The 23,443-nt window shown below is 50.0% G+C and overlaps 1 protein-coding gene across 1 annotated transcript in view; it reads left to right on the top strand.

The window, feature by feature from the left end:
* Positions 1 to 15,097, top strand: part of Sdk2 (sidekick cell adhesion molecule 2) — a 295,345-nt gene extending 280,248 nt beyond the window's left edge. Inside the window, exons 42-45 of the mRNA XM_005350680.2 lie at positions 1,153 to 1,293; positions 1,571 to 1,709; positions 3,400 to 3,526; positions 12,410 to 15,097. Coding sequence (XP_005350737.1) covers positions 1,153 to 1,293; positions 1,571 to 1,709; positions 3,400 to 3,526; positions 12,410 to 12,763 — 761 coding nt within the window. The 3' untranslated portion in view covers positions 12,764 to 15,097. The remainder of the gene's footprint in view (positions 1 to 1,152; positions 1,294 to 1,570; positions 1,710 to 3,399; positions 3,527 to 12,409) is intronic.
* The last annotated feature ends 8,346 nt before the right edge of the window (positions 15,098 to 23,443 follow it).

The raw sequence follows: 23,443 nt of genomic DNA, 5'->3' as shown, positions 1-23,443 counted from the left end.
GGGACAGACATCTGGCAGCGGAAGCATCAAGGTTGTCATCCAAATGGACTGTCTCTCTGTCCCTCAGTCCCTCTAACTGTGAACTCTGGGTCCCAAGCCTGATGTAGCTTAGAGTTCTGAGGGAATGTGGAGGCCATGGAATAGTCAAGTCATAAACTTTGTTTCCATGGAAGCCATTTCACCCCACTCCCAAAAGACAGCCCCGGGCGGGCCATGGGCTAATCCTGGTGCCATCTGAGACCTCGCTGAGTGGCACCCAGGTGGGCCATGTTCACTGTCTCCCTTCCCCTTTTCTTTCATTCCTCCCACCTAGTTCAGCTCTGAGTCCATACAGGACACTAGGCCTACACCTATGACCCTGGTCACTCACTGACCACTGGAATATGAAGGTAGAAATTCAACTCATATTGTGCCTCTGCTCTCTGGTGGGGCATTAGCAACCCAGCTCCTCTTTTCACCCACATACTTTCTCCTGTGCTCAGATGACAGCAGCAAACTATAGAAAACAAAGAGTCTAAGACAAGAACAGAAGAACCATCTCCTCATTGGAGTGATATGGATTAGGAGTTTCTGGGTACAGGAAGCAAATTACTAGGGGGCTTTGCTAGAAAGGGAGCCCTACCTGGCAGAGGCATTTAAAAAAAAAAAAACCACATGTGATCTCTCTCCCAAGTTCCCTGGCTTTCTGTCATCAGTTTAAAAGAAAAAAGAAAAAAAGGAAAGGAAAGGAAGAAAAACTACAATTTTGAGAGTAGTTCTCCCAGACTTCCTAAATGCCAGAAAAGCATCCTTTCCCACACAGAGTCTGTCTATCAAAGTCTTTTTGCCCAAGGCAAGAGAGTGAAAAACAAAAGCAGCTAACAGACTGCTATTTTTTCTTCCTGATCCCCTGACAGACATCACTAATCAATCCCAGCACTATTCCTTAATAAATCCAGGGGATTCTTAATCAATTAAACCATAAAACTCTGCTCGAAACAGTCCTCCAGGTAAAACTTTGCCTACAGCTCAAAGCTGGAATTCTGAGTGCACAGGCCCCATCTACCCATAACACCCTTGAACAGTTGGTAGAACCCCAAATGGAACAGGAAAGTCTGTGGCGGGGGGATATGGAGTAGCCTGGTCCTGACACTGTCCCCTGCCCCGCTGCAGCCCAGAAAGCCAGCCCCTTCTATGAGGAATGGTGGTTCTTGGTGGTCATAGCCCTAGTGGGCCTCATCTTCATCCTGCTTCTGGTCTTCGTACTCATCATCCGAGGTCAGAGCAAGAAGTACTCCAAGAAGACAGACTCAGGTGAGCCAGCCTGCACCCCCTAATGGCAGACTTGACTCTTGAGGGTCTCCTTCCCATTGGCGGGGGGGGGGGGGGGGGAGGTAGGTCTCTTTCCTGGTGATGCATCTTCTCAGGTGGAACAGCCAGGAATTCCTCCACACAACCTCCAGCTCTAATCTGGGTCTTGATGCTAACAAGCATGAAAAAGGAGCATGCGGGCTAAGTGAGAGAATGGAGCTGGAAAGGAATGGCCATGTTGTCTGATGGGTACCAATCTCCACCACCACCCCATCCTTAGGAGGCAATACCAAGTCAGGAGCCCTTGGCCATGGGGAGATGCTGAGCTTGGATGAAAGCAGTTTTCCCGCTCTGGAGCTCAACAACCGGCGGCTGTCCGTAAAGAACTCTTTCTGCAGGAAGAATGGCTTGTATACCAGGTACTGTCGTCTGTCTGTGCATGTGGGGGCAGAGGACAGAGGCTTGAGGGCCTCTTGCGCCTGCTGGGGAGGAGCATGGAACATGCAATGCCCGCTTGGCCTTCCAGGTCCAGGGAAATAGCATCCAAGCTTCAGGGCTGCCAATGGCCAGCAGAAGGCCATGAAGGACCCCAGCAGCACCCCTAGGGGTCTGTGTTAGTCCCACCAAACCTAGCCACAGCTTAGGGAATGTTAGAAAATCCATGAGGAGATGGGTGGGTACTAACAGTTCTGCTGATGGCTGCAGAATGCAGAAACATACAGCCTTGTGGAAGCCAGCTTACAATTGTTTGGAGTCAGTTGCACTAGTAACTGGCCTTAGAGATGGCCGTATACCCCAGAGACGAGCTGGACCCAGCTGAAGCACCCAGTGGGAGGTACCAGGAACTGGTCCATTGTTGCTTATGCCCTCCTTGGCAAGGGAAGAGTAAAACCTTCTTCCCCGAGCTTGACTTAACTTCTGTGTGAGGGTGTCCTCCTGCCACCGTCTTTCAGCCTCTGGAAACAGCCTGGAAAAGCCTTGAGGTATAGCTCATCTGGCAGAGAACTCTCCTGCCATGCATGAAGCCCTGGCTTTGATCCCTAACACTGGAAACTAGATGTGCTGGCCCATACCTGTGATCCTGGCAGGTACTTGGGAGGCAGAGCCACAAGGATCAGAACTTGAAGGGCATCCCTAAATTCCATAAAGTTTGAGGCCAGCCTGCATTACATGTGACCCTTTCTCAAAAGCCCAAAAACAATGAAAAAAGTAGAGGCTCTTGGTGGGAGCCAACTCCCACTCCTGACTTCTTCACGACTCCAGTCTCTCCAGATCTTGCTTCCGTGGAGCCCTCAGGCTGCCCCTTTGCAAGGGCAGGGAATGCTCCTGGGACCCGCCTGCTCCTCCTCTGATAGGATCCAGGCAGTTGTTTGCTTCCCGAAGCTCAAAGGAGGTTGGGGGCACAGCCAGAGGGACTCCTGTTTCCAGCCTCAGCCATATTGACATTCACGGCTCACTGGAGGCAGCGGGCTGGGAGAGGCGGGGCAGCTTCTTGAGGGAATTTCACAAAGCGTCTTTCTGTCTCCTCTTGAAGGGGTAAGCCAAGGGGGCGGAGGGGAGGGCTGAGGGCAAGCGGGCAGGCTCTCATCCCTCGCCAATCCAGCCTTCCAAAGAAAGAGGCATTTGAAGCTGTGGTTAAACTCACCCAAGGCCAGCATGGCTACCACAGCCCCACTGAGCAAGCTCCTGAGCCTGCCACAGGGAACAAGGGGGCATTTTACCCACGGCCACACCTCCCCTTGTCTCCTTGCCTCTCCTACTCATAGGACACACACACAGAGGTTCACATGTTCCTGTGCCCCCATGGGAATGAGAAAAATCTTGTTTTCACCAAACCAGACCCAAACTGAACCTGAACTGCTCTCACAGTGATGCTGTACAGTGTGCCTGGGCACACGGACAGACATACCGTTTGCCCTGTATGGTCAAGAACATAAGTATGGCATCCTTTTCTCTCCCTCCTCTTCCTCCAAGCCTCTCTCTGTAGGGCCTGGGCTGACACAGTGTGGCCACAGGGAGGAAGAACCCAGGACGGAGGGGCTTGTATGGCCTGTGTTCCTCCAGACCTATCTGAGGCCACCTCTCTGCCTCATTCCCTTCTCTCCCTAGGTCCCCTCCCAGGCCCAGTCCAGGCAGCTTACACTATTCTGATGAAGATGTCACCAAGTACAATGACCTCATCCCAGCCGAGAGCAGCAGCCTGACAGAGAAACCCTCAGAAATCTCCGACTCCCAGGTGAGGGGCACAAGGGTTCAGTCGGTGACCGGACAGGTAGTGTGGCTGCTACCAATGGGGATGAAGGGATGAACAGTGTCTCATCACACAGCCAACCTTCCTCCGTCCCTCCTTCCCTCCCTCTTCCTCCGTCCCTCCTTCCCTCTCTCCTCCCCTCCCTTTCTTCTTTGGCTGGTGCTATAAAGACCAGAAGGCCTGGAGAAGCTCTCCAGAAGTCATTCATAGGTCAATCACCACCACTTCCTGCCCTGCTCAGGGTTTGCCTCAGCGTGGTCACCTGAGACCTGAGAGCCTGGTCTCCCACACTCGCCAAACTCCCCCCCCCCTCCCCTCTTATCCTGGGTTCTCAGTAACTCTGACTCATGAGGAACCTTGGTACCGAAGACAAAGAGTTAATTAAAGGAGTGCAGTGGTGGGGAGGGCTAGGGCCAGGCAGTGGTGGCACAGGCCTTTAATCCCAGCACCAGAGGGATCTCAGTGAGTTCGAATTCCAGGGCAGCCAGGACTGTTGCACAGAGAAACCCTGTCTCAAAGAAACCCTGTCTCAAAGAACAAAACAAAACAAAAAAAAAAGGAGGAGGAGGAGGGGCAGGGGGTAGGCACATTGTTCATTGGATAAGAATACTTACCTAGCATGCTAAAGGTCTCCCAATCTGTCCAGCGAGACATCTAAAGGAACCAGACATTCATTTCCACTCCCTCTAGGTCATGTTTACAAATAACTTGTAGAGTTTCTAAAAAACAAACAAACAAAAAACAACCAAACAGGAAGAGGAAATATAATCAAGCCCACCATTAAAGGATAAATGCAAAACGTGCTCTAGGCACTAACGCTATTCCCACACCCTCAACACTGCTACCCCCCTCCCACCTCTCCACGGAGCTTTGCTTGCACATTTGAATGATAGTCCCATCTCCCCAGAGGGCTGCAGTGGGGATATGTTCATTCGAAAGGTAGCCCTGGGCTGTGATATGATGCCTAAACCTGCAAGGAGTCCACTCTGTCTCTTAGCATCCCGTGTCTGGGACGGTCCTTAATAACCCTTCACCCTCACAAGGCGGGTAGCATGGTACGCTGAGCAAGATGAAGTTGAGCCATGCAGCTCCTCACAGGCTCAGGAAAAGGCACAAAGCGGGAATCAGGTCTTTCAGGTTTTCACGGTATTCTTGAAAACCAAGCATTTGGCTTTAGCGCCACTGTAGAGAACCCAGGTTCCAGGAGGCTGTGCTAGAACCCTGGCATCTCAGAGACAGGAGTGCCTGGGAAGACACCGAGACCATGGTGTAAGAGAACACCTACCCCATGTGTAGCTTTGCATCCCTTAAGATATAAACTATTTGCCTGGCTGCTGGTAAATAGCCAGATCCCCAGGTTCTTAAGTGTCATCAAAGGGACCCTAGGCAAGCAGCTTTGCCGCTCTGTAATTACCAGGAACACAGGACCCTGATTCATCTGGGTGGCTTTTTTTATACTTCTAGGATTGGCAGCCATGGGAACTGTGTTTCTGCATTATCCTGGGGCTTAGGGCAGCTCCCGCAGAATCATAGAGGGTGGGGCTGTCTCTGATTTCTCTCAGATTTTCCTGCCTCTCTGGTCCTGGGAATGGAACTTAGGGTCCCCCAGATGCTAGATAAGAATTTTACCCCTGAACCACATCACTGGCCTCTGCCTCGTTTCTTGAAACTACTCTCAGGACATGGAGGTGATGGAGACATGGCTGTGACCGACCGCCACGTGCTCCTTCGGATCTGCAGGGTTTAGACCTGGATGTACAGTAGCTGACCTTATCCCTCTGGCACCCTTGTTACACACATCTGGGAACCCTCCCTCCGAGAGCTCTCTGGGTGATCAGTCAGGGTCTAGAGTGTAGCATATCCACCCCCAATGATAGTCCTGGGTGGATGACAGATGTGGGTCCCTGATGATCAGCAACCACTCCCCCTCAGTGTCATTGGATTTTAGAGAATCACTCCCTCTTTGAGCTGTCCCTCCCCCAGGTCTCCTATGTATGAGCGTGTACGGCCAGCCTGGCTTATACTGTGAATCCCGTTCTCCACAACTGGTGCGAATGCATCCCGCCTCTCTCCTGTGAGACAGTCATAAACAAAGCATCAATTTGATTTAAAAATAAACATATATGATGAGATGCAGTGTAAGAGAGGCAGCCAAGCGTGATGTGGGTGAAGGGTGAGAGGAAGAGACTGACTTTTCCCAAGGACCCAGGGCCGTGCCTCTAGAGATGCTAGCAAAAAGAACCCCGAGCACAGTTAAGGCACGCTCAAAGAGATTTGCCTGTGGCATGTTTGATGGACTGTCTCAAAATGCAGCCTGGCTGCATTCCAACTCCATTTTCAAAATAACAGTAGTAAAAAAGCACCGTATTTAACACACAAACACGTGCCAGTGGAAAAGAAACGCCGAGCCCACCGCATGTGCCTTCTGATTTTGAGCTCCAGCTCCTAGCAGTTTCATGGTCGGGCGGCTTCAAGCTCGTTTGAAAAGAATGAAATCTATGTGGAAAAGTATAAAGAAAATGTGTTGGACCAATCATATCCTATATGACATTTATTGAGTGTGTGGAACACTTACTAGTTGTCAGGATGGGCTCCAAGAATTGGGAGTGAATGATACTGCTTGGTCCTCACAGTCCCTAGAAGGTAGTGGTGGCATTATGAACACTTCTAGACTAATACAATAATTGAAAGAGTGAGTGGGTGTGGGGGTATCACACATAAATAACCCCCCAACAAATTCAGAGCCCCCAACTCCCTTTTATACCTTCCTTAGTATAACTTGACGTAGGTCAGGCACATTGAGGAACTCAGTGCAGACTCAGAGTCTTTGTGATGTCTTGTTACGGTCTGGAAGGCTACCTGTGCATAAGTAACCACGTGTTTCAATTCCCACCCACCCATCACGGGACCTGAATGACTAACTATAGGAAGAAAGGGACGTCCAAACTTCTCTCTGCTTCCTGTAAGGTTTGAGGAAGTTGAAGCAAGGAAAAGAGACCTGGGGGAAAGGTCACTGCCCAAAGGCATGCAGTAGAGGGATGCAGGGGGTGGGGACAGGGGTCCCAGAAAGAAGCTGGCATTCAGTCTGGTATGTACAGGTCTGGGCCAGGCGCAGAAGGAGCCCTGTGGGTCTGAGTCAGGTACGAGGTCCCCTTCCTGCATGGCCTCTGCCTGCTGCAAATGTCTAGGATGCTTCTGTCCAGTTTTGTTTAGGGTCAGCTAAGGCTTTGTCTGTTTCTCATTCTCCTTAGCCCAAAAAGAAAGGTCTCTAGGGCAGAAAAGCTTGCCATGGCTTTTCCATGCTAAGCCCCCTGCCTTATGCATCTCATTTAGCATCCAACAGCCCCACCATGGTAGTGGGTTGGTCTCCCACATAGCGCTTGGGAATGCGGAGACTTGGAGATAGAGATGTCAAGCATCTAGCTCCTGGTCACAGAGCTCAGGAGAGCAGGTCACTGAGACCCCGTCTACATCCTGCCGACCCTGAGGACAGCATCCACCCCAGACCTATCTCAGGAAGCTCCCTCAAGGCCACTGACCACAGACATCCCTGACAGCTAGGCATCGTAGGCCATCACTTGACCTGCAAGGGCACAGGTTGGGAATTCACGTTGACATTGTCTAAGCTGATATTTTTCAACCTGTTTTCCCTCGGGGAACCCAGAGCTCTGACAAATGATCCCTCAAGGGGACATCAGTGGAGTCCTCTGACGATTCTCAGAAGCCCCTTTAGCATGGCGTCACCCTAGCCCTGTAGAAGGCAGCAACTCTGCCTCTGAGGTCAGCACATCCAAGGGGCAGGGGCAGAGCACTGTGCCCAGAATGTGGTCAGGTTGGGCAGAGCCCCTGGGACCCCAGATGAGGGAGGGAATCACTTCCAGTCTCTTAGTCTCTGAAGAACCCACCTCTTTCCTCAAAATACACACACACACACACACACACACACACACACCTACCTGCCTGGTCTCAGATCTCAAAACATGTCTCAAAGCCCTGGGTTGCTTCTCATCCTACACCTTTGGAGATGAGCAGAGAAGCAAGGGGCTTTGTCTCCTCTTTTGGGTTTCAGCTTTTTCTCTGGGGTTGGTTTTCCATCTGGGTCCCTCCCCCACTCCTATCCCCCAGCCTGGCATCTGCCCTCCTGCTCATGAGACCCGGGAATAGCTGATTGAACGGCTCTGAAGAGCTGTTAAGAGGCCAGGGAACTGAAGCAGTCGCTTGATGGCCTGACAGGCCGGGCCCTGAAAGCCTCCTTTGTGCTTGCCTGCTCCTGGGAAGCTGCATTCAGTTCCTGAGAGAGAGCAGAAAGCTGTCATTGGGGCCCCTTGTCCCTGCGCTCCTTCTTCTCACCCCCCGCCCCCACCCTGAGAAGAAACAGATGTTCAGGGAGGTGGAGGCGGGATCTGCTCTGTTTGTCTGAGGCAAAGACCACCCCCTTTCCTCCTTGGCCTTGGGGAGCTGGGGGAGGGGCTGGCCAACAGCTCCGACCCCACCTCCTGGGCACTCTCTCTTCTAGCCTTCCCATCTGTCAGGGCTGCTGTCACAGAGGGCCAGGCATCCAGTAGGTGCTCAACAGAGAGCCTCCGCTGGTCTGTGGTATGAGGTGATGTCGATGAATGGGCTTTCAGATTTGGCCCCAGAAAAGCCAGAGAGGACCCACCCCATCCCCAAACCAGGCCCACCTACTGTGGGTTAGCAGGGGCTGGGTGGCTGCCCCGTTCTGGTGACATCACTGAAGCAGCCTCCAATCCCTGGCTGCTCCTCTGAGTCCTCCCACTGAGTCCTCCCACTGAGTCCTCCCACTGAGTCCTCCCACTGAGGCGCCGGCCCTGCCCCAGTCTTCCTCCAATAATACCATTTACTTTATTTTACCCTTGCCTGCTTTGACTCCTTTTGACTGGTTAGCCGCAAGCTACCATTTTACAGACCAGTCCCCCAAGCTGAAAACCTGAGTAGGGCCAGGACACCACCTCTCACCCCAGAGGCTCAGGCATTGTAGGAGTGGCACACACTGATCTGGGGCTTTTCCTCAATGACTGGACTACAGCATCACTCTATCCCACTCAAATCCCCAAGACTGCAGCCCCTGCAGAAGGCAGCAACTCGGCCTCAAAGGCCAGCACATTCAAGGGGCAGGGGCAGAGCACTGTGCCCAGAATGTGGTCAGGTAGGATGGAGCCTCTGGTAGCCCAGATGAGGGAGGGGATCACTTCCAGTCTCTTAGTCTCTGAAGAACCCACCTCTTTCCTCAAAATACACACACACACACACACACACACACACACACACACAAATGTATGGACTGGGCCTTCTAGAGGAGAGATACCCTACCCACCCACCACCCCCACCCCACCCCCACCATCACCCCCAGCCTCCCGCCTCCAGGCATTATTAGCCTGGCCTCAGCATATGGAACCCTCCTGTCTATATGTCTTTTGTTCTGGGTAGGCAGCTGGGCAGACACACACACGCACTCACGGCTCACATTGTGCTGCCTTGAATCCATGGAGAATTGACTGAGGGCCTGTCCATTGTAGGCTCTACCTTCCTGGGAAAGATGGCTACTGAAGGGGGCTAAGGGGAGAGGCTGGGGCTGCAGGGGGTGGGTCGGAGGGGAGGAATAGCAAGGAGGGGTGAGCCAGAGAAGTAAATTAGCAGATGTCTGGGGAGCGTTTGTCTCCCTGGCAGGCGGGAGGGGGCTCTCATTCCCCTCTAGGAGCTCCAGGTGGGAGTAAGAGCAAGTTAAAAGCAAGTGTGGGTTTCAGAAAATCAGGGTGATCTGAGCTGAGGTCCCAGCAAAACCCTCCCTCCCTCTCTCTCTGCACTTGGTCCACTTCAGCACTCAGCAAGAGCCCTTACATCATGCATGCCTGTGCATCAGTACAACAGGGCTTCAGCACACAGTCAGTACATAGTACCAGGACCTGTGCATCAGCAGTACTCATTGGGCCTTGGGCCTCAGCATCCTAGTTCCTTCACATAGCATCGGTACTCACACAGAACAGACGCCTACACGGCATCAGTATCCATGCAGCATTAATACTCAATAGTAGTCATGGAATCAGTGCTCAGTCACATAGCATGAACTATCACTCAGCACCAGTACCCATGAAGCATCAGTACTCACCCAGCACCAGTGCCCTGTAGCAGTAGCACTAATGCATCAGTACTCAGCACCAGTGCCCTGCAGCAGTAGTGCTCATGCGTCATCAGTACTCACATAGCACCAGTGCCCTGCAGCAGTGGTACTCATGCATCAGTGCCCTGCAGCAGTAGCAGTAATGCATCAGTACTCACACAGCACCAGTGCCCTGCAGCAGTAGCACTAGTACCCACGTAAGATCAGTACTCACAACACCAGAACCCATAGAATCAGTACTTGCACAGGATGGACACTCACATGGTGACGGTTCCCATGCAGCGTTAGTGCTCACAAACACCAGTGCTACATGGTGTCCGTACTCTGGTAACATGTGCATGGAGGCAGCCTTAGCATTCTCCTACTGGAAGAACAGAGGTGTGAACACTCATTACAGAGATGCCAGGCCAACAGCTCCTGCCTCCCCAGGAGCACCTGCCTGAGAAGACACCATAGCTTTGCCTCTCTCTCTTTTTTTTTTTTTTTTTTTTTTTTTTTTTTTCGAGACAGGGTTTCTCTGTGGTTTTGGAGCCTGTCCTGGAACTAGCTCTTGTAGACCAGGCTGGTCTCGAACTCACAGAGATCCGCCTGCCTCTGCCTCCCAAGTGCTGGGATTAAAGGCGAGTGCCACCACCGCCCAGCTGCTTTGCCTCTCTTGAGGGTCTAGACATCACAGAAGACTTTGTCCCTAGAATGCTCCATGCGTTCCATCTCCTGTGTCTCAGGGAACAAAGCCGCCTCCAATTTCTCCACTGTCAAACAGAATGCAGTGGGTCACCCCAAACTCCCTGGTGTTGGCCAAGTTGGGTTTTGTTGGCAGCACTCTCCCTGGCATGTGTGTTTTCCTTAGGTAGGTAGTGAACTGGGCAGCTAGGGACACTGGTGGGCAGGAGTGAGGAAGGCAAAGCATGCGGAGGAGCCAGGCAGGCTTGGTGGCATCCTCTGAGCTGCACGTCGCTAAGTGTGCCTTCCACCCCTTCCACCATCCGAGCTGGTCTCTTCCCCTGAGTCTCCATCTGTTGTCTTATTCCCTCTCAAAACATTGCTGGAAGCTGGGGGTGGGGGAGGAGCGGGTGATAATTTTAGTTCCTCAATTGGGAGTTTACAATTCAGATTGACTTGTCTCCTGCAGAAGACGCATGTGCACAGAACTGCAGAATGTCATAGCGGAGTTAAGAATAATTGAATAGCTTATGGGGGGGGCAGGGAGGACCTCCAAAGTCATCACAGGAGAATTTGGAGCTTTTCTTGGCGTTTAAAACTCTTTCTCGAGTGTTTCTGTGATTCGCATACATATGAGCTTAGCAGCCCAGAGAAGTCAAAAGAGGGCAAACCCAGGTCCTCTGGAAGAGCAGGAGATGCTCGGACTGCTGAGCCATCTCTCCAGCCCATGTTGACATGATTTTCACGATGATTTCCTGACTTCAGCTTGCTTTTACCCTGAATCATGTATTCAGGGTGGGCACCTGCATTTTCACTGCTCCAAGGTGTTCCCAACTCTTAATCTAGCTCAAACTTTATCTCTTGTCACAGAGTACAGGGTGACCCAGGTTAGAATGTTTCTTGGGGCTGGAGAGATGACTCAGTGGTTAAGGGGTTCTCTTTCTGAGAACCCAGGTTCAATTCCCAACACCCACACGATGGCTTTCAACTGTCCATAACTCCAATGCCCAGATTCATTGTCCTCTTCTGACCTGTAGACACCAGGCACACACATGGTATACAGCCATACATCTAAGTAAAACACTCATACACATTAAATCAATGTTTAAAAAAAATTGATAGAAAGCATCTTGTCATATATGGTGAGGGTTCAGAAATGGAAACTATCCTTAAAATCACTGTGCTAAGTCAAGGACACCAGATGCAGCTGGGCATGCCATCTGTGATTCCAGCACTCAGGAGGCTGAGGCACGAGGATTGTCAGACCCTTGAGGCCAGCCTGGGATATATAGTATGTTCTTGGACTAAACAATGAGGTTGTTTCTCAAAAAACAATGAACTAAAAGAAGACACTAGACATAAAACTATATAGTGTGGGCCCATCTGTATGGAGAATCCAGAACAGGCATGTGTTCCTGAAGAGAAGTGTGGTTGTGTTGGGGAGGTGGGGGGATAGAGAAAGAGGGCTTAATAGATCCAGGGTTGTACTTTTGCGTGATCAAAATACCTGGAGCTGGATAGACCTAATGGCTCACTGAGTCACAGACTAAGCAGTGCTGAACAGTTCACTTCAAAATGGTTGACTTTATGTTAAGTGAATTTTATTTCAACTGGGAAGAATAAAGGTTAGGGTTTGAGTGCGTTGGTCCGTCTGAAGTCCTAGCTACCATGAGGCTAAACAGGAAGGATGCAAGTGAGTTAAAGGCCAGCCTAGGGAAACCCTGTGTCAAAATGAAAAACTAGAAAGGGAGATTGGGTGTGACTCGGCGGTAGAACACTTGCCTAGCATGAGTGAGGCCCTGGTTTTCAAGCCTTAGTACCACAAAGGGAAAAGATGGCCTTCTGGTCCTGGACAACACTTGATGGTAGACATCTCATACTTGCTCTCCCTGAAGGGAGAGGGAGGGGGACATGAAGGGACACTGTGGTAGCCATGGTAGCGAGGGGTTGAGATGTTCAAGATCCAGGGCCTGAAAGAGGCAGAACCGAGAATGGAGCCAGAATGCTGTGCCTTTGAGCCCTGACCTCACAAGGACGCTGACACCCCTGGTTCTCTGTCCTCCTAGGGTAGCGACAGCGAGTACGAAGTGGACACGAACCCCCAGAAAGCCCACTCCTTCGTCAACCATTACATCAGTGACCCCACCTATTACAACTCGTGGCGACGCCAACAGAAAGGCATCTCCCGGGCCCAGGCCTACAGCTACACAGAGAGTGATTCTGGCGAACCTGACCATGTCACTGTCCCCAATAGCAACAGCACCCAGCAGGGCAGCCTTTTCCGGCCCAAGGCCAGCCGGACTCCAACGCCCCAAAATCCCCCAAACCCCCCAAGTCAGCAGAGCACCCTCTACCGTCCCCCCAGCAGCCTCGCCCCTGGTTCCCGGGCACCCATAGCCGGGTTCTCATCCTTCGTTTGACATCAGAAGAGGAAATAGGATGAAAGAAACAACACCAAAATCCTCCTTTGCCACTTCTCAAAATGCCTGCCAGAAAACACACAAGAAACTCCCACCAAGACATCGGATCAACTTTTCACCTCTCGAGTTTATTTTTCCAGAGATTCCAGGGCCAGCAAAGCCGGTGTGGAGGAGGCGGGGGAAGAAACCCTTGGGACTTGGACGTGTGTGACCTGAAGCAGCTTCACATCCTTGGGGTCCATTGTGCAGTGTGGAGGGCTGGAGACCAGTCACTTCTACCGAGGACAGATGGGCTTGGGACTCTGGAGAGAAGGGGCTATAAGGCAGGTGGGGCTGAGAGATGGAGATTCAGCCAACTTTACCCTTCCCAGTGGGCTAGATCTTGTTATCCTTGCTCCTTTGCAGAAAGGATGGGTGTCCCCAGAGGTGAAGCCTGCCTGTTGTCTCCAGCTCTCCCTGACAGGTGTCTCATGCCTGGCCAGCCTTCTACCCGGCCTCAACACCCTCCAAGGGCTCACAGCCTTTGTTCAACTTCTCCACCAAGCATTTGGTTTATTTGGGGAGGGGGAAGAAAAAGCAAGGGGTAAGAATCCACTTAGCAACTTCCTCATTCCTGGAGATAAAAAAAAAAAAGCAATTTAAAAAAATTGTGAATTCAAGGAAAGAGGGCCTGAGGGCTGGGAGAGAATCCTTACACAGCTGCATAACTGAGCCCTGCCTCCTGTCCTTTGGATTCACTTCCCTGAATGCCGATAAGGAGAGGTGACAACTGGGAATGTCCCCTAAGGTGCTGGCTCCACACTAGGGCAAGCGTTAGGGAGGCGTCCTGCAGGAAGTCAGAGGTGCAAGGATGAAGCCTTGACTGTTTTCTTCCTGTCCACCAGCCTAACACAGAGAAAGGGAATGGGGTCAGGGTGTGGGGGCTTAGGATAGGAAGCTCAGCTCAGCCCCCCAAGCTGCGTAGGAAGGTTGTACGCTCAGATATACCATCCCACACCCTCTGAATGTACACCTTCCTGCTAACCACGCACCTGCCCCCATGAGCCTGTAAGGAAAAGGGTCCAGGAATCCTTCCCAAGAGGATACCCTGGGACTTCTTCGCCCAGCATTTTCACTTCAAGATCTGTGCACCCCGTGTCTCCTCCCACAACACACAGGTGCCCAAAGGGTGGCCAGTCCCAGGTCCTGAGGCTTTACAAAGAATCAAAGATCACTTGAACCCCTTCTAACATCTCCCAGGCTAGGTTCAGAGAAGCCAGAGCTGGGATGGACCCACGAGGGGCCAGACAAGAAGCTCTGACCGAACTGGACATGGCAGTTGAGATGTCTGCTGGTCAGCCAGGAGAGGCGGGTCAGATAGGATCGAGGGACAAGAAGAGCTGAGAGGAGGGAACGCTGTTACTCCCTGGAATGTTCTGGAAAAAAGCCACGGGGTGGGGGTGCTGAACTTCACATCAGCTTTAAGCGTCTAAAGCAAGGGTTTGGGGAGGAGGTTTTCTGATGTCCTGAGCTGGCTGAGGTCCTTGGGGACACTAACCAGCCCCTTGACTGAGGCTCAGCCTACTGCTGGGAATGCATGACTACCTCCTTCAGAGGCTCCAGTGGGGCCTGTCCAGTTCAATAAAGGACCAGCTTTGCTGGGAGTACACACTGAAGTTACCGCTGGCCCTATCAAGAGGCCCAAGTGGGGAGCCTATGGCTCTCCTCAGGAATCCCTAATTAGTCACTGCTAGTTCTCACTGGTCAGGGAGATGTGAGTCAGAGGCCTTTGTAAAGGACACAGGCTACTGGGGGGGGGGGGGCTCCTCCCTACACACCTGCCCCCTGGGATAGGTGACCCAGGAAATGTCAGAAGCCAAGTCAACAGGCTGGTGACCCAACTGCTGTTTGTGAACAATGGCTTTTCGCAGTGACCTCTCCTAAGCAGGTCCTAAAGGTCCTAAGCCAGGAAGTACAGCCTTGTTCCCCAAAAGACAACAAAGGGCCAGAGGCCTTGCCCCCCTGGGGAGTCAGGTTCCAAGGGCTACCTTGGACTTTGTCAGTCAGCTGGACCCCCACCCCTTCAGCATCTGGCATCTCCAGAGCCACACACATGCAGACGCTGCCCGAGCTCGCACTGCCATGCTTACTTTTCGTCCTTCATGACTGTTTCAAACAGCTTCATCTTTTTCCCCCCTGTCTTTAGAGGCTTTAACCATTGAAGGGTGTTCCCAGTTTACATTAGGGAATTATTAGCCTAGCCCAGCCCAGTGAGGGAGCGTTATAGAGGAAGCAGGAATTGGTTTGTTTTTTTTTTTTTTTTACTTTTTTGTTTCTTTAAAAAAAAAAAGTGTGTGTGTGTTTGTATGCACGTGTGCGCGCTTGTGTGTGTGTATGTGTGTATGTGTGTGTGGTGTTGCACATGACAGCAATTTTCCTTTGCCTTTAATGAATCACCTGGTGCACTGAGATCCCCTCTCCCTTCTGTGTGCTCATTGGAACCCTTGCTAATGTCCATGTGCACCTGCAAACGTGTGCTCGTGTACAAGCATGCAAAGATATGCACAGAACATACATGGATGTGTGGTAGCAAAGGGCCTCTTGCCACGCTCTCTGATGTGCCTCATCTCCAAGAGGCACGGGTAGCCTGGGTCACTGGCATTTGGAGTATCACTGGGACCTATTGCCCAAGCAGCTGGGCGCATCACGAACTGAAGTCTCCGTTCAGTCACTACCTGCCCAGGGGGATTATTGCCTCCACCGCCCCAGTCATATCTGGACACCTAGTAGGTTTCCAGCTATGGAGCTCTGGGTTGTTTTATGATATCTCCGGGCCCATGTTTACATTTCTGCTGAGCAGTGGAAGGTCCCAAGAATTCCACCCAGACATTGTGGTGGGTGCCCACCCTGTGTAAGGCGGAGCTTTCAGTTTCCACAGCCATTAAGACCAGGGTGACTACATTGTCTTGTGACTCTGTGAGAAACAGGTTCACAGAAGGACATGCCAGGCTTGTCCTTTTGGTGTTGCCTCTCTCTGTGCCCTGAGGAAATCTGCAATGTATTCAGAAGCCCATGCTTAGCATGCTGGGGCTGCTCTTTCCTCTCCTGGCAGTGCCTCCTGCATTCTTGCAGGCTCTGCACCCAGATTGCCAAGACTAACCAAATAGCCGCTCTGGGTTCCAGAAGCATTTTCCTCCAGAGAGCTGCAGGGAGTTTACAAACCCACGCTGCCTCTCCCAGGCCCTCTCCACCCCAAACCCGACACTGCCATGAGTCAGAGGGAACAAGGAAACAGCCAGGCTGCCTCTCCAGCCCGTGCTCCCTGAGGCCTTCTGTCTTTGTTGTCCATGCTTACCCTGGACAGCTTTTCTAAGGGTGCCAGAATCTCGCAGTAGGCGGGCCTAGGCAGGGACTCCCCTCGCCTTCTCACACGGCACAGGGAAGGTGTCACGTTGTGCAGCCAGCCAGGTGAACCATCGGCAGGGAAAGGAGGGGACCCACGAACAGCCACCACCAGCTCCTGAGTGCCTCTGTGGTCCCATACTGGGACACCAACCCTAACCAACACCTTGAGCACAGGTGCCCCATCCCCTTGGGACAGTCCCCCCCGCCCCGCTCCTCTGTTTCCATAGAACCAAATCCAAAGCATTTAAATGTGTTACTTTTCTTCACCCATATAGACTCCCAAAACGAAACTCCATACAAATCTTTATTTTTTGATTTAAAAGCTATAATGAAAAATTATGGGGAGAGTATTCATTATGGCAGGTGTCTATCTGTAAGAAAAAAAAGTATATATCTATATGTCATATAGCTTGTTAGCAAGTTTATTTTTTAAAGGAAAGGTAAGAAAGATTGATTTGAAATATATACCATGAGAAGTCCCATGTCCTGTCAAAGTGTCAGTATTTTATAAATAAACTTTTTCTTTTGGAGTTGTGAAGTGGCCGTCCTTCTCCTCACTAGAAATCGTGTTCCTCAAATATTTGCTTCTATTTCTAGCCACGTGGGGATTGTACAAAGAGAGCCAAGGGCAGGAACCTCTGCCGTTAGTTCATCAGCAGGTGGTCTTAGATCTTTAAACAGAAGATCCTGCTTTAGGCTGGGAGTGTAACCTGGTGGTAGGACTCAGTCCAGCGTGCAGGTTGAACCCAGGTTCAATCTCGGGACGAACGTGTTGTTTTAAGTTTGGGGGATAAGATCCCCTCAGATATGTGATGCAGCTGATAATCATCAATAATGATAGCTGCAGGGGGTGGGAGAGATGTCTCGGTGGTGGTTAGGGGTGCTTGTAGCTATTGCTGAGGTCCCAAGTTCAATTCCCAGCACCCACACATAGGTGGAGGCTGCTTGTTCATTCCTGGCCACCCAGACCTGAAATAATCACACAGAAACTATATTAATTACAACACTGCTTGGCCTCTTAGCTTAGGCTTCTTCTGAACTAACTCTTACATCTTAAATGAACCCATTTCTGTTATTCTATGTATTGCCACGAGGCTTGTGGTTTACCAGTAAGGTTCCAGTGTCTGTCTCCTTCAGCAGCTACGTGGCGTCTCCCTAACTCTGCCTCCTTTTCTCCTCTATCTCTGCTTGGAATTCCTGCCTTGCTCTATTCTGTGCTGCTATAGGCCCAAAGGAGTTTCTTTATTAACCAATGAAAATAAAACATATTCATAGCATACACAGGGAAATCCCACATCACCCACATGATTGTAGTTGTAGGGATGCCTACAACTAACTGCCTGTAACTCCAGTTCTAGGGGATCCAACTCTCTTTTCTGACCTTCACAGCCACCTGTACACACACACACACACACACCACACACACACACACACCACACACACACACACACACACACACACACACACACACACACACACACACACGAGATTAATGATAAATATGTGAAATCATAATGACAGTAAGAGGTGACACATACATGCCACACTCCATGACCAGCACAGGTCAAATGATCACTTGATATGCAGTACCTGATGGTGCCCTTGTGACAGCCAAGAAGGGTAATAGAGCATTTTAAGCTTGTTCCCTGGAGGAGGCAAAGCCAGGGTTCATCTATACTAATGTATTCCGACCCTGGAGGCATGCACTCCCGCAGATCTGGTGAGCAGCCCTGCCCCTCCACTTAAGGTTGCTTTTAATGTTTGTAGTAGGACTTTTGTTTTACATTTGTTTACTTTTTACCTTTTTTTTTTTTTCTTTTTAAAGAGTCTTACTTCCCAGACTGGCCTGGAAGTCACAACAATCCTCCTGCCTCAGCATTCCAATTGCTGGGATTACATAACTGTTGAACTGATCAGAATTCAATTAACAGCACTTGGAAGGTTAAGGCAGGCAGGAAGGTGAGTTCAAGACCATCTTGGTCTATACAGTGAGTTCAAGGCCAGCCAGGGCCATGTGGTGAGATCTTGTCTCAAAAAGAAAAAAATATATATATGTATGTAGATTAAATAGTTTTTACTTAAAATGCACAAATGTAAATTCATTCACCAGTCTGCTGGTATCGAGCCATGGCATTACTCTCTCTCTGCAACTTGGCAGTTCTCTGTGATCATCTTTTTTGCATAAACCACATCTATTTTACATAAATCACACTTATCATGCAATGCTAGTGCATTCCTCTTTCTGCTTCTTCCTTTTCCTTCTTTTCTTTCCTCTGCCTCTCACTCCTCTACTTCCTGTTTCTTTTTAAAGTTGTTCTTGAAATATTTTTATATGTGTAGAGGTGTTTATCCTACAGGTGCGTGTGCACAGTATGTGTGTAATGCCCTTGGAGACCAAAAGAGGGCACTGGAGCCCCTGGAACTGGAGCTCCAGACAGTTGTGTGTTACCATGTGGGTGCAAAACAATCCAAAATGAGTTCTTTTGGAGGAGCAGCCAGTGCTTGTAACCACTGAGCCATCTCTCCACCCCTTCTGTTTCTTGAGTTTTTATTCCCAGATGGCCTTGAACTCAAAGCTCTCCTGCTTCGGTCGGGTTGGTGTCTGAGTGATGAGGTTATAGACGTATACTACGTCTGACTTTTGTTCATTTGTTTGTTTGAAGAAAGCTCTCGCTCTGTAGCCCAGGTTGGCCCAGAATTTACTGTGTAGTCCAAACTAGCCTGAAGCTCATAGCAATTGTCCTATCTCAGCCTTCTGAGTGCCTGGATTGCAGGCATAAACTATCATTCCCAGATTAAATTTCTATTTAACTAGACATGGTGGCACATGCATTTAATCCCAGCCATTGGGAGGCAGAAGCAGATGGATCTCTATGTGTTTGAGGCCAGCCTGGTCTACATAGCAAGTTCCAGGTTGGCCAAGGTTACCTAAGTGAGACAGGGTCTCAACACCATCCCACCCCCAAAAATACTGAGGAAAAAAATAGCAATGTGTGTGTGTGGTGTGTAGGTGTGTGTATGTGTGTGTGTGGTGTGTGTAGGTGTGTGTGTGGTGTGCGTGTGTGTGGTGTGTGTAGGTGTGTGTGTGTGGTGTGTAGGTGTGTGTATGTGCGCGCACATGCATATGCCATGGCTCACGTGCAGAGGTCAGAGAATGGCTCCTCCCACAGTTTGGGTCCAGGGTCATTACTCAGGACATCAGGCTTGGCGACTAGCTTCTTTACCCACACAACCAGCTGGCCAACTCTGAGTTTCTGTTTCTTTCTTAGAGTCTGGGTCTTTTCTTTCTTCATGTTCCTCTGTTAAGCCACAAGTTCATAGAGAGCAGGCTCCTTCCTGCGAGCTCTCACACAGCCTGTTTCTCCAGGAGGCGCAGGCTGGCGCTGCAGGTGAACCCAGGGGCCTTTCTCTTTCTGATTTCCTTTTTCTTTTGATCACTCCCTTGTTCGCAGGCACGCGCATTAATCTCTCGGCAAGACTCTTGCCCTTCCCTTGCTTGTTTGTGATGCAGACAGCGCGCTGACTGACGCTCTGGCCTCCAGTTTTTTCACAGTGACATTTACAGGGCGTTCCATTTTGAGCAGTGCTCATTCCTCTGATGTCTGCGATGTCACCCTTGAAGATACATGTACCCAAAGGACCGACCCCCCATTTTCTACAATACCCAGAGAATACGCAGTGGGTGCCTCGTTCTCCTCCTCTTGTGTCATTTTCAGGAATTGATGGAAGTTGGTGGTTCTTGTCAAAAAGATGAGTTCCTGCTTTTTGGTTTTGGTTTGGTTTTAGTTTTTCGAGACAGGGTTTCTCTGTGTAGCTTTGAGCCTGTCCTGGAACTTGCTCTGTAGACCAGGCTGCCCTGGACCTCACAGAGACCCACCTGCCTTTGCCTCCGAGCGCTGGGATTAAAGGCGTGCACCACATCTGCCCAGAGAGACAGGGTTTCTTTGTGTAGTTTTGAAGCCTGTCCTGGAACTTGCTCTGTAGACCAGGCTGCCCTGGACCTCACAGAGACCCACCTGCCTTTGCCTCCGAGCGCTGGGATTAAAGGCGTGCACCACATCACCACACAGATGATTTCCTATTTCTTTTTTTTCTTCCCAGAGACCATGTGATGATTTCCTATTTTTTTTTTTTTTTTTTTTTTTTGGTTTTTCGAGACAGGGTTTCTCTGTGGTTTGGAGCCTGTCTTGGAACTAGCTCTTGTAGACCAGGCTGGTCTCGAACTCACAGAGATCTGCCTGCCTCTGCCTCCCAAGTGCTGGAATTAAAGGCGTGCGCCACCACCGCCCAGCGATTTCCTATTTCTTTAAGGAAAAGCAGTTTACAGAAACGACCAGTTGCTGAGAGAACACACCTCTAGCTCTAATAACCTTTCCCCAAGATCCTCCACAGGTCCTACCCAGGACTATGTCAACAAGGCCTTTGTATTTGTTTTGTAGCTTCCCTTTACCAACAGGGACATGATTTGCAGAGAAATAACCATTCTCTGTTTCCCACTCTTATTTTACATCTGACGTCATAGTTTATGAAATTATGTAAAAGCTACTAGAAGGTCTACCAGCATAAACAAGTCTGGGACAACTGGGGCTTTGTGGAAGCCTGGCTCAGAGAGGGGAAACATGCCTGCTCTCAGGGCTCTAGAGATTCCCTTGCTCCACAAGGGAATCTAAGACATGCATTGAATCCAGGAGTCAGGTCAGAAGAGGTCAGATAAGAGATGTCTGTTTACATCACACTGCAAGCCCTGTGTGATATACTTTACAGCCAATTGATAAGGGGTTCTCAGTGGTCATTTTGACTACACATAATTTCTATCTTGTATATAATTTGGAACCCCATTCCCACATTAAAAGTAACTTCCAGACCTAGAGTCTAAGGATGTTTGCTTAAAGTATAATAACAGGGGCTCTTTCAGGTCTTGGCTTCAAGACGAGCAAAAAGACAAGGAACAGCCATCTCACCAAAAAGGGCCGCAGCCATGTGTAGTAAATTTCTTGTAGGAACCGTGCCCGGTGCAGGCCCAAGGACAAGGCCATTTAGGCTTCATCGGAGTTGAGGCATCCGCCATGACGGACATTAGTGAAACAAGTGTTCTCAGTGTGTGTGTACTTCCTGAGCTCTGCGTCAAGCTGCTGCATGACTGCGTGAGCTGTGCCCTTCATAGCAAAGTGCTCAGGGGCGAAGCCCATGAAACCCAGAAGGACCAAGCAACCCCACCTTAATGTGGACATGACCCACAACCTCTACCAAAGCCCATGTAAATAACAGGTTTCATGAGAACGGAAGAAAAGCCATCTGGGGAAAATAAAATGGAGATTATATATAAAAAGAAAAGTATAATAGCATGGGAATCAGGAGGATTCTAGAACTGTCTGTTGGGACTCAGAGTGCTTCCTTGTTTCTTTTCCTTTCTTCTTTTTTTTTTTGGTTTTTTGAGACAGGGTTTCTCTGTGGCTTTGGAGCCTGTCCTGGAACTAGCTCTGTAGACCAGGCTGGTCTCGAACTCACAGAGATCCGCCTGCCTCTGCCTCCCGAGTGCTGGGATTAAAGGCGTGCGCCACCATCGCCCAGCTTTTCCTTTCTTCTTAAAAAATATTTATTTTGTGTGCATTGAATTTTTTTTTTTTTTTTTTTTTTTTTTTTTTTTTTTTTTTTTTTTTGCTTGTATATATGTCTGTGTGAGGGTGTCAGATCCTCTGGAACTAGAGTTACAGACAGTTGTGAGCTGTCATGTGGGTGCTGGGAATTGAACCCAGGTCCTCTGTAAGAGCAGTCAGTGCTCTTAACCATCTTAAGTCCTCTCTCCAGCCCCATTTTTTTCTTTCTTTTGTTCTGTTATGATAGAATTTCATTATGTAGATTTGTTAGGGAGCCCAGACTGGCCTAGAATTCATGATCTTTTTACATCCATCTCTCAAGGGCTGGGATTACAGACGCGTGCCTCCGTGCCCAGCCCTCTGAGTTTACTTAGGAGAATCGATGAGCCCTGATCTACCATCAGTGAGATTTCTGGGGATGAGGGCAGGGAAGCCATGGTGGCACATGCCTTTAATTCCAGCACTCAGGAGGCAGAGATAGACAAATTTCTGTGAGTTTGAGGCCAGACTGGGCTACTAGAAGCCCTGTCTCCGAAAATGAAACAAGGGGGCTGGGGAAATGGCTCAATGGGTAAGAATGCTTGCTCTGCAAGCATGAGGACCTGAGTTCAAATCCCAGTGTAAGAAGATGGGCAGGAGTGTACGCAACTGCAACCCCAGCACTGGGGGATGGAAAGAGAGAGGCACCAGCTCTCCTGACTTCCATGGTCCTATCCAACTGTGCTCCACTCTCCTTCAGGATGCTCCATAGCTACAAGTTATGTCTGAATAAAACCTGGATCCTAGGAATTCAGGAACCCTTGGGAGGAGGTAAACAGGCCTATCAGAGTCCACACAGCAAGCTTCAAGACAAACTTACACCCAGATGAGGCTCAGCTGGGGAAAGGTAGGGAAAAGATCAATGCTGATTAGGTCTATTTTATTTTATTTTGGAAACTTGTCACAAACTACAGTCACCTGGGATGAAGAATCGCCTCCATCAGACGATCCTGCAGGCAAGCCTGTGGGGCCTTTTCTTGATTGTTGATTAATGTAGAAGGGCCCAGCCCATTGTGAGTGGTACCATCTCTGGGCACGTGGTCCACGGTTGTATAAGAAAGCAAGCTGAGCAGGCCACAGGGAGTAAACCAGAAAATAGAGTTCTTCCACAGCCTCTGTGTGCATCGGTTCCTACATCGCCTTCCCCCAGTGTTGGACTTGGCCTGTAAGCTGAAATTACTATGTTTTTTGTTTGTTTGTTTGATTAATTGGTTGATTGGTTTTTCAAGACAGGGGTTCTCAGTAGCTAAGGAGCTGAAAATAGTGTGGTTTTTTGTTTGTTTGGTTGGTTGGTTGGTTGGCTTTTCAAGACAGAGGTTCTCAGTAGCTAAGGAGCTGAAAATAGTGTGGTTTTTTGTTTGTTTGGTTGGTTGGTTGGTTGGCTTTTCAAGACAGAGGTTCTCAGTAGCTAAGGAGCTAAAATAAGTGTCTTCTCACAGCAACGGAAAACAGCCCAGGACAAAATCGCTCCCCTCAGTCATGAGTAAGGGACAGGACATTACAAGGGGTACCCTAAGACACAGGGGGCTGGCAGCTGAATGCCATTTCCTCTGATGTATAGCGTGGCCAATGGCTTTCTAGAACTTGTAGAAAAGGTTGAAGGGAGAGAGAAATACCCAGTGGAGGTGAGGGTGGGGCTTACCCTGGTCCCTCCCATGCC

The sequence above is a fragment of the Microtus ochrogaster genome, chromosome 7, assembly GCF_000317375.1.
Source record: "Microtus ochrogaster isolate Prairie Vole_2 chromosome 7, MicOch1.0, whole genome shotgun sequence".
Classification (NCBI taxonomy): Eukaryota; Metazoa; Chordata; class Mammalia; order Rodentia; family Cricetidae; genus Microtus; species Microtus ochrogaster.
This window is presented reverse-complemented; position numbering and strand designations above follow the sequence as displayed.